This window comes from Kogia breviceps, chromosome 1 (assembly GCF_026419965.1).
Source record: "Kogia breviceps isolate mKogBre1 chromosome 1, mKogBre1 haplotype 1, whole genome shotgun sequence".
Classification (NCBI taxonomy): domain Eukaryota; kingdom Metazoa; phylum Chordata; class Mammalia; order Artiodactyla; family Physeteridae; genus Kogia; species Kogia breviceps.
The window spans coordinates 702,050-711,748 of record NC_081310.1 but is presented as its reverse complement, the minus strand read 5'-3'; the positions used below and the strand labels follow the sequence as shown (position 1 = coordinate 711,748).

Below are 9,699 nucleotides of genomic sequence, written 5' to 3'. Positions count from 1 at the left end.
CGCCTGAGTGTCTTTTGAGCCAGCGCATCAACCGGCTCCCCGGGGCTGGCGATCCAGGGACCACACTTCGAGAAGCACCGACGCTCGCTACAGTGGAAACCTCGCCTTCACGATGCCCACATTCCACTGCAGCAGCATCCCTGGGAGATACTCCTGACCTTTGAGCCAAGAGAAGGCCGAAGGGCAGAGAGATTCCGGGACGGCACGACACCCGCTCTCTTGCCCGGGTCCCTCCTCACGAGTTACAGTTATGCTGTAACTGTAGGGGGTTAGTGTTTTCAGTGGCGGCCCCCTTCCTTGAATGTGAATCTCGGGGGGCAGGGGTCATGCCCACGTTGCTCCCCGTTTCCCGAGTGTCTGCGACAAGGCCTGGCACGCGGCAGGTGCCCAGCGGGCATTTGGACGAGGAACGATGACTGGTGGCTGGCTCGTCCTAGACTCGGGAGCGGGTCCTGACCCTCTGACCTTTAGAAGCACACCTCACCATGGCCCCTCCCCTGTCCCCCAGGGCCCCTGGGCCCCAGGAGCCCGGAGCCCAGAGGGCTGGCACGGTAGGGTCCGGAGGACACCCCGCCCAGGTCTGGTGCCAGCTGGCGGGGAAGGGGTGGGGTGGGGGAGGGCTTGCCTCAAATTTGCCCCCCGCCCCCACCTCTTCTGCGGCCTCCTACCTCTGTGTCCTTCAATTTCCAAATGTGTAAAGTGAAGATAATAACAGCACCTGCCTCGCGAGGCTGTGGTAATAAGCGAGTTACCATGGCAACAGCTCATCCTCATCTAGGGCTTCCCGCGTACCAGACGCTGTTCTAGCGACGGACATAGACGAGCCCATTTAGTCTGTTACTGTCCCCTCGTTGCAGCCGAGGCTCAGAGAGGTTCAGTACTCGACCAAAGTCACACAGCTCGTAAGCGGAAGAACCACCGAAGAAGTCATACCTGGAACGTGTGGTCCTGTTCGCTGGACAACGCCGGCTAGTGGACCCTGCTCAAGAAAATGTCAACTCGGAACTGTCTTTTCGGGCCGCACCTCGCCGGCAGCCCCGAGGCCCTCACCCCGCTCCACGCCAGGGGACAGCCCCAGCCTCGCTCCCCTGGCCTCCGCCCCAGGACCTGCCGGGGCCTGCTCGCTGGGGAAGTCCCTGGGGAGGAGGACGGGGAATTCCGGGGATGGAGGAGACAGTCCCCGGTCCCGAGGGCTGGGGAATCTTCGCCTGCTGCGTGGCCTGCCTCTGGGTAGGGGACCAGCTTGGCCCAGGACAGGAGTCTCGGCCGGGGAGGCCGACCCGTGAGGGGGCCGAGTTGGGCGCCCCAGGAGGGTGGAGTGGAATGGCAGGTGCATCTCCACGGCCCCCGGGGTTGGCCCGGGGAATCCACCTGGTGGAGACCGGAGACCGGCTCCTCCGACAGCCGCAGGGTCTGTGGGCAGGGCTCGGAGCGCAGGCAGCCCTGAACTTCCATCTCTGAACATCTGGTTCCACCTAGTGGCCTCTGACATCCCCACTGCCCCAAAGAGCCAGGGGAGCCCAGGACTGGCAAGACGGGTGCCCTTGCGGCGGCCAGGGTTTATGGAGCTCCTGCCGAGGTGCAGCCAGCACGGAGTATTCAGAGCAGAGGGGGCAGAGGGCTGACGGGCTGGGGCCGGCGCTGTGCCGCTGTGTGCCTGGCCCTGGCGCTTGATTTCTCTGGCTGCAGTTTCCACACCTGAAAAACACGAGAGTTGGTGTAGAGCCTCTTCCTCTTCAGGATCCCTTTTGAACTTCTGTCAGGCTATGCAAAGGAGTGGCTAAGAATTTCAGCTTTGGAGTTGGACAAACCTGCAATTTGGATCCCAGCTGTGTGTCCTTGGGAAAGTTACTTTACCTCTCTGAGATGGGATAAGAATGTAAAGATGAAGTATGATGATTCTACCAAGCATTTACCGTGGCCTGGCACTGGTGAGTGCTCGCCAAATGGCTGGTGATGGCTCTGTTTGCCCGAACCACCACGAGGCGGGGGGTGGGTCTCAAGGACAGCAGCTAAGTGCCGGGAGCCGCAGGTGTGAAGGCGCTGACTTGCTGCGGGGTGGGCTGGGGGGCAGCCCTCCAGCATTCGGGAAGCACATTCCGAGGGTGGACCCCGGGATGCTCAGGCCGAGGGTGGGGCACCCCGTGCATCTCCTGCAGTCCTTCCTCGGCCCTTTCCTGAGGTTGGGGAGGTGGAGGTAGGAGGCCTGGCCTCCCTCTGTCGTGGAGGCTGCGGAGGTGACAACAAAGGGGCCATTTTGGTCCTGGTCTGGTCTGACTTCTCGATGGGCCTCTCATCTGTGCTGTGACACTCTGAAGCCCAGACGAGCCCGGCCCTGCAGCCCCCGTGTCCCTGTTCCCCCACAAAGAATAAACGAGAAGAAGGCAGAAAGGTAAGATCTTCCAAAAGCTCAAGATACTTCCCTTATCTTGTCTGAGGGTGCGTGAGGTTTTTTCTTCCTCCTCCTCCTCCTCCCCCTTTCCCTGGACCCCTGTTTTCACACAGCACGTTGGGCCTCCGGGTAGAACAGAGCTTTCTGGTCAGAAGGTCTTCTAGGAAAGTCAGTTCTGCGTTGGTCCCACTCCGGGAGCCCTGGCTGGTGTCTGCTGACTGACTGTGTGAGTGACCTTTGACTCTGGCCACCCAGATGGCCCGCCTTCCCTCTCCGGCCTCGAGGGAGTGGGAACACAGCCACTTCCTCTCCTCACTTTCTCTTCGTTTTCTCATGAGTGCGGGAGCTCCTGGGGCCTCACCCCGCACCCTCCCCGCTAAGTGTCTGCACACCCCCTGGGCAGCCGCAGCCCCACCTCTACCCCCGTGTCTCTGCATCCGGCTGCAGCCGCAGGTGACTCCTTCCTGCGTCTCTACCCGGACCACTCACCTGCACAAGCAGAGGTTTTCGCCCCACCTCACGCCAGACTCCTCACCTTTCCTGCCCAGGTGAGTGTCTTGCTGTCCACCGCAGGCCTGGGGTCAGCTTGGACCCGTCCCTCCCACGCACAGCCTTCGGCTGCCCTGGACTCCGCCTCTCACCATCTTCTAGACGGCTGCGTCTCGACAGGTGCCGCTGCCCCAGGCTGCGTGAGCCCGGCCGCCGTCAGGGACCCTCCCCAGGGCCATGCCCAAGCCACGTCCTCTGCTCAGCAAGCCGCGGCCCCCAGTCCCTCCGAGGTAAGGCGCGCGCCCCGGGCCTGGCGTACAAGGCCCCTCCCCCGTGCTTCCTCTGCCGGCCTCCCAGGCTCCCATCGCGGCCGCGCCCCTCCCCGCCCCCTTGCTGCCCGCCCTGCTGCGCCGCCCCCGTGGCTTTGCAAGTGCTGCTTCTCTGCCCGAGCCCCTTTCCTTCCCTGTTGCCCGTCCGTCCGGGGAGCTTGAAGCCGCTCTTCAAGGTCCGTGTAAAAGTCGCCCCCTCCGGGAGGCCCTCCGGATGCCTCCAGCCTCCCTCGGGCTCCCTCGGCGGCTGGTCCCTTGCCTTTCACGGCATCCGTCCCTGAGCTATAATTATTTATTTACGTATTTATTCCCCCCCCACCCGCCCTGCGCCGAAGGCTCCTTGATGGCAGAGGTCCTGTACGTGTTTGTACCGAGCGTCTAGAACCCAGCAGGCGCTCAGGAAAGACCCGTTGCTGCAAATGTCCATCCGCCTTGTGTCCGGGTCGGAACGCGGTGCTTTAAGTTTCGGGCGGCGGCTCCTTTCAGGAGAACTTCGTGTGGTTCGCAGGAAGCAGGTGGCCCCGTGCCCACTGAGAACAGCGGCGGCCAGAAGGTCTGGCGTCAGGCCCAGGCCCCGGGACAGCTGGGCCCGGTTCAGCGCCGGGTGGGTGACTGGCCGCCTCTCTAGCCCGGGACACGGGAATGACGGTCCCGCGGGGCCGCGGAGAGTGTGGGATCTCATCAGGCCCAGTGAATGACAGCGACAGTGATCATCCGGCCTCCTGAGGAGGTGCCGGCGCCCTGCCCCCACCCCCACCCGCCCCCCCGGACCCCAGAGTCGGAGGCGGGGGCGCCCAGCCTCTGGGGGCCGCACAGGTCGAGCGCTGCTGCCGGGGGTGGGGGGTGCCGGGGAGGCGTGTCCTGAGGACGGCACAGAGCGCCCTGTGTCCGGCAGAGGGCCCAGCTCTGCCCTGCCTGGTGGCTTAGGGGTGGGGATGGAGGGGGTGCTGGAGCCGGCTGGCAATGCCAGACGCCCGACGGGGGCGGGCTCACCAGCCAGCTGCCCGAGTCGGCCCTGCGCTAGGTCCAGCCTCGCCTCCGCTTGCGGGCAGCCACTGCCGTTGATCCGGCCATGCGGTGGCCGTGGCCTCTGGCCATCTCTCTCGCCGTGGCGTTAGCGGCGGGTCCCGGCAGGGTCCCCGGGGGCGTCCGCCTGCGCCGGGGCGGGCGAGAGGCCGCGACCCAGGAGCAGCCGAGCCGGTCCAGGCGTGGCACCGAGGAGGAGGAGGAAGCCAAATGGGTGCAGCAGTACGTGCCCCAGGAGTGGGCTGCGTACCCCCGGCCCATCCGCCCCACCGGGCCGCAGCCCACCGAGCCCCAGGTGGCCGCCAGCGCCCACCCGGGCCGGGCCGTGGTCCCTGGGGGCGGCGGGCAGGAGCCTCGGGGCAACACGACGTGGAGGCCGGGCCGGCGGCGGCAGATCCAGAACCCGCTGTACCCGGTGACGGAGAGCTCCTACAGGGCCTACGCAGTGCTGCTCCTGGCCCTGGCGCTGTTTGCCGTGGGCACCGTGGGCAACCTGGCGGTCATGTGCATCGTGTGGCACAGCTACTACCTGAAGAGCGCCTGGAACTCCATCCTCGCCAGCCTGGCCCTCTGGGACTTTCTGGTCCTCTTCTTCTGCCTCCCTGTCATCATCTTCCACGAGATCACCAAGCAGAGACTGCTGGGTGACGTGTCTTGCCGGGCCGTGCCCTTCGTGGAGGTGAGTGTGTGTCCCGCTAGATCCCTCGGGGTGGGGGGGGCGCTGCCGGATGTGGGCTGCCAGGGTGCGCGGGGCTCCGCAGGCCTGGGGCTCTGTCTCGCTGCTTCTGCCCCAAGACAAATGCGGGATTGGCTCCTGGGAGCTCTCAGGTACCCGAGTGAGCAGGCGGGTGTCCGGGCCCTGGGGTCAAGTCTGTATCCGCTCCCGGGAGTGCAGACGCAGAAGGAAGGAAAGACCCTCCCTCACTGCGACTCCCGTCGCCTCCATCACCGTCAGCCGCCTCCTCCATCCTCTGGAAGGAGAGACCTGGCTCTGGGGCTGGAGCTGAAGCTGGGGCTCTAGTGTCAGCTTCTGTCCCTGGCATATTGGGGTGTCCCCGGGCAGGTCACAGCTCCTCTCCTGTTTCACTGTCTCCCGACTGGAGGGTAGACCAGTTGGCCCTCCAGCTGTGGCTCCAAGGTGACCACTGGCCCAACCTCTGGGAACTTCCATGCTGGGATGAGCACGTGGGTGTTGATAGATGTGTAGATCACACGGATACAGCTTAATCAAAAGAGTGCAAAAATATACCAATATATGTGCATTCCCGTGGGACACAGCAAGGCCAACATGTCTGCCTAGGAATAGGAAATCAGCCTGCAGCCTTTTGCACGTTGCTTTCGTCGTGGGAGGAGGAAGAAAGAGCCGGGGTGACTGTGGCCTCCCTCCCCGCAAAGGCTGCTTTCCTCCCGAGAGAATGGGAGACGCTGAGGGAGCGGGCAGCCGGCCTGGGTGGGGAGGGGATCAGGATCTGCGTCGGGACACCGTCCTATCCCCAGCTCTGCCCCCGTCCCGTGACCTAGCGATGGTTTCACATCCGGACGGACTCTCTGAGGCTCAGCGGGTGGTACAGCCCCTTCCTGTCCTTCCCAACCCAGGGAGACCACCTAACGGTGGTCCAAGGTTGCTGAGACCTGAAAGAGGCCCTCCGGCCGGGGACAGCCGTTGCATCTTAGTGACCTGGCGCTCAGATCCCAGGAGAGCTGTGGGAGGTCAGACCCAGGGCCTTGGAACTGGGCAGACCAGCTCAGCGCCCGGGCTCTGCTGAGTGGCCGCGGTTAGCCACCCAACCTGCCCAAACCTCTGCCCCCTGCTCCGTGAGTCGGGGCTGACCGCCATCACCATAGCTGAGTGAGTCCCTGAGGGCGCACGTGTGTGACGTCCACAAAGGGCTTAGAACTGAAATAATTCAGTACGTGGTGGATTTTACTGGGAAAGGTCCAAGACCCCTGTGAGCGCTTGTCTGCATGGAGCTGCTGGCCGAGGAGAGCCCGGCCCTGCCCCGTGCCCGACCGTGGGTCTCAACACGCCTGATACGCAGGCTGCCGCCTAACCCCCTCCACGGCCTGGAGGACAGAGGTGACCCCTGAGCCCTCCCTGGAGGCTGGGGCGACGGGTGAGAGTGGAGGGACAAATGCACCGCCCAGCACCCTTTTGTAGGGAGGCCCCAGGAGACCCCAGGAGGGAGCAGGAGGCAGCTAAATACAGCTTGGGGCCATTTTTGAGACGTAGGAAAGGAGAGGGCGTGTTGTTTTGCCTGAGCCCTGGCCTGGGGCCTGCCTGGAGAGGGGGCGGGAGCCGGCCCGGAACTGAGCGCGGCCCTGAGTGTGCCCGGATGTCATCCGAGCTGGGAGCACCCCCGGCCCCGTCGCTTCTCTCTGGCACTCTCTTACCTGCTGCTCTGGCTCCCTCTCTGCTCACAGGGTGGTTTTCCTGTGTGCTCCGTGAGCCGCCTGCGGGGAGGGGTGGAGCAGGCCGGCCTGGAGGGGCTGCTTCCGCACTCGGGCTGGCCCTGGGCCCCTCCGGGCAGGGAGAGGAGGGTGGGAGAGTGTGCGCCCTGCGCCCCCCAAGGCCACTCCCCCCGTGGACGTGGTGGGTGAGGCCATCCAAAGACCCGGCAGGCCCGGGAGCCCTACGTCTCCGTCGGTGTTTGTCCTCAGAGGTGATTTCCCAAAGTCTCAGGAGCGCAAGGGGCCGTAGGGCCCAGGTCGCTCGTCCCCGGGCCCAGAGGCAGGGCAGTGGGGCGGCAAGAGTCAGGCGGCCTGCAGGGGAACCTCAGCTCTGCCGTCGCCAGGGCCCTGGTCCCGCCGGGGCCCAGCTTGTCCCGTCAGACGCCGGCTGTGAGGTCTGAGATGGCCCTGAATGGCGGTGCCGCCGCTGTCCTTCTGCTGGGCGCTTCCAGTCTGAGGCAGCCCCTCGGTTGCCTGGGGCTGAGCCCCGCCTCTCCCCCCCGCCCCCCCACAGGTCTCCTCTCTAGGCGTCACCACCTTCAGCCTCTGCGCCCTGGGCATTGACCGCTTCCACGTGGCCACCAGCACCCTGCCCAAGGCCAGGCCCGTCGAGCCGTGCCCGTCCATCCTGGCCAAGCTGGCGGTCATCTGGGTGGGCTCCACGATGCTGGCTGTGCCCGAGCTCCTGCTCTGGCAGCTGGTGCAGGAGCCGGGCCCCGCCGAGGGCCCCGTGGACACGTGCGTCATGAAGCCCTCGGCCCGCCTGCCCGAGTCCCTCTACTCGCTGGCCTTGACCTACCAGAACGCCCGGACGTGGTGGTCCTTCGGCTGCTACTTCTGCCTGCCCGTCCTCTTCACGGTCACCTGCCAGCTGGTGACGTGGCGGGTGTGGGGCCCACCCGGCAGAAAGCCGGGCTGCCGGCCGGGCCGGCGGGAGCAGCGCGAGGGCCAGCTCAGCAGCACCGTGGTGGGCCTGACCGCCGTCTACGCCCTCTGCACCCTCCCCGAGAACGTGTGCAACGTCGTGGCCGCCTACCTCCCGGCCACGCTCACCCGCCAGACCCTGGGCCTCCTGGGCCTGGTCGGCCAGTTCTCCACCTTCCTCAAGGCGGCCGTCACACCCGTCCTCCTCCTGTGCGTGTGCCGGCCGCTGGGCCGCGCCTTCCTGGACTGCTGCTGCTGCTGCTGCTGCGAGGGCTGCGGCGCGGCGGCAGCCACCGACGGCCCCGATGCCGAGCTCCAGACGGGGCTGTCCACCTCTGTCTACTTCCACAAGCCCCGGGAGGCGCCACCGCTCCTGGCCCTGGGCACGCCCTGCTGAGGCTGGCCGGCCGGGGCAGGGGAAGCTCTGTCCAGAGACGGACTCGGCTCCCCTGGCTGGGGTCTGGGTACGTCGGAGCCCCTGGCCGAGCCCCTTCTCGGGGGCCGGCCCGCCCGCCCTCCCGCTGGGGGGCGGTGATCCTCCAGGGCCTCAGAGCTGCCCGGAAACTCTCCATCCCACCGGTTGGGAGCCAGAACCTCACCTGGTCTCAGCCTCGCTCTACCCTCTCCATCTGGAGCCCGACTACACTTTACTTTGCCCCTCTCGGCATCGCCCATCCTGGACGGGGGCCTTGGGGGCCGGCGACCGGGCTCTTCTCCGCACAGGATGGGCCCAGCCCTGGACGCCCCCTCCGGGTGCCGTCTCTTCTCCAGGAGCATTTCTGTCTCTGTCCTCCTCTTTCTCTGACCTACCCTGGTTGCCCAGTCCCCCCCAGTCCCGGTCAGGTGCTCCCCCGTAGAAGACCCTTCTTGGAAAACAATAAACTAGGTAGAACGACCCCTGCGCCCACGGGCCTTTCTTGTGCCACATCCTGGCAGTGCCCAGATGCACCTGGGCTTTTTGGCCCTTCCCGGCCTGTGGCTGGTGCCCTGTCCAGCCTGGGGCCCTGTGGCTTTGAGGGCAGAGTGGACGGGAGGGCTTGGGAGCTGGGGCACTGTGTCCTCAGGCTGGCCTGAGCCCAGCCGTCCCTGGGAAGTAGAAGGCTGCAAGCTTATCTCCCCTGGAGCCCCTCCCCACCCCACAAAGCCCCCATTCGAGGGCAACCAGCAGCCTGGGGGGCCTCCAGCCTCTCTGACTCTGAGAGCTGCTCTTGTTTGGCTTCTTAGAACAGACTGTTTGGCCCACAAGACAGCCCAGCTGCCTGCCCCCAGCCCACCCCTAGCCCACCCCCTTCCCGGCAGCCAGAGCTCCATCGACAGCCCCACAGAGCCTTCTTTCCTCTCTCTGGTCCACCCCGCCCCCAACAGGGGGCCCTTCCAGAGGCCCCTTAGCCCCGTCCGGGACCAGCGAAGTTGGCATGAGGTCAACCAGAGGGACACCTTGGCCTAACCCTTCCCGTCTGAAGCGCAGCTTGGGGTCCTGCGGAGTTTCTGCTGCCAGCTCTGCCTGGGTTACCTGTGCGGGGCCTCAGGAGGGTCCCCAGGGCAGGGTCGGGAGGCACAGGCATTGCCCGGTGCCCTCCTCTGCCCACCCCACCCATACCCCCTGGCCTCAGCCCCGGAGCCAGGCCTCCTTCCCCCACTCCTGCGGATCTTAATGGCCTTGTTCTCTCTCCCTGGCACCCACCCCCAGGACGGGTGATGCCAAGAGAGAGGGAGGCCGTTGCTAGGCGATGGCGCTGCTGGGCGCACACTCTTCATGCTGGAGAGACACCCACCCGTTTCTCGGCCGACCGCTGCCACAGTGACCAAAGCCCCCAGCTCTGTCTGCAGCAACTTAAGACGGTGGGGGGAGCAGGCTGGAGAGGAGACCAAGGGCAGGCTTGCGGTGCTGAGGTGACCGGGGCCCTTCCCTCCGTATCCCTCCCCCTGACTTCCTCTCTCCGCCCACCCCAGGCCCAGCCCCAGCGGAACCAGCAGCCTCCTATGGGATGGAGGAGGGGGGCTAGGGTGAAGGCGGGACGCGCGGGGGTGGGGGGGCACCGCCGCATCCTGTTTGGGGGCCCTGCCACAAAGGGACCCCTGCCCCTCCCT

The 9,699-nt window shown here is 65.9% G+C and overlaps 1 protein-coding gene and 2 long non-coding RNA genes across 3 annotated transcripts; 1 reads left to right on the top strand and 2 right to left on the bottom strand.

Moving 5' to 3' along the window:
• Position 1: 1 nt before the first annotated feature.
• Positions 2–3,222, bottom strand: LOC136793626 (uncharacterized). Its single transcript, XR_010839217.1, has 3 exons — positions 2,928–3,222; positions 1,917–2,352; positions 2–1,698 (listed from the first exon to the last, which is right to left on the bottom strand). It is a non-coding gene; the product is annotated as an uncharacterized lncRNA (long non-coding RNA).
• On the top strand, positions 3,047–8,503 carry GPR37L1 (G protein-coupled receptor 37 like 1). Its single transcript, XM_059059429.2, has 3 exons — positions 3,047–3,171; positions 3,546–4,915; positions 7,199–8,503. Exons 2-3 carry the CDS (start codon positions 4,283–4,285, stop codon positions 8,003–8,005), a joined length of 1,440 nt encoding a protein of 479 aa, XP_058915412.1. The 5' UTR covers positions 3,047–3,171; positions 3,546–4,282; the 3' UTR covers positions 8,006–8,503.
• On the bottom strand, positions 3,499–9,528 carry LOC136793627 (uncharacterized). Its single transcript, XR_010839219.1, has 2 exons — positions 9,384–9,528; positions 3,499–6,687 (listed from the first exon to the last, which is right to left on the bottom strand). It is a non-coding gene; the product is annotated as an uncharacterized lncRNA (long non-coding RNA).
• Positions 9,529–9,699: the final 171 nt, after the last annotated feature.

Coding starts and splice junctions, on each gene's coding strand:
- GPR37L1 (XM_059059429.2), top strand. CDS start 4,283: ATGCGGTGGCCGTGGCCTCTGGCCATCTCTCTCGCCGTGGCGTTAGCG. Junction 4,916..7,198: donor GGGCCGTGCCCTTCGTGGAG/GTGAGTGTGTGT, acceptor GCCCCCCCACAG/GTCTCCTCTCTAGGCGTCAC.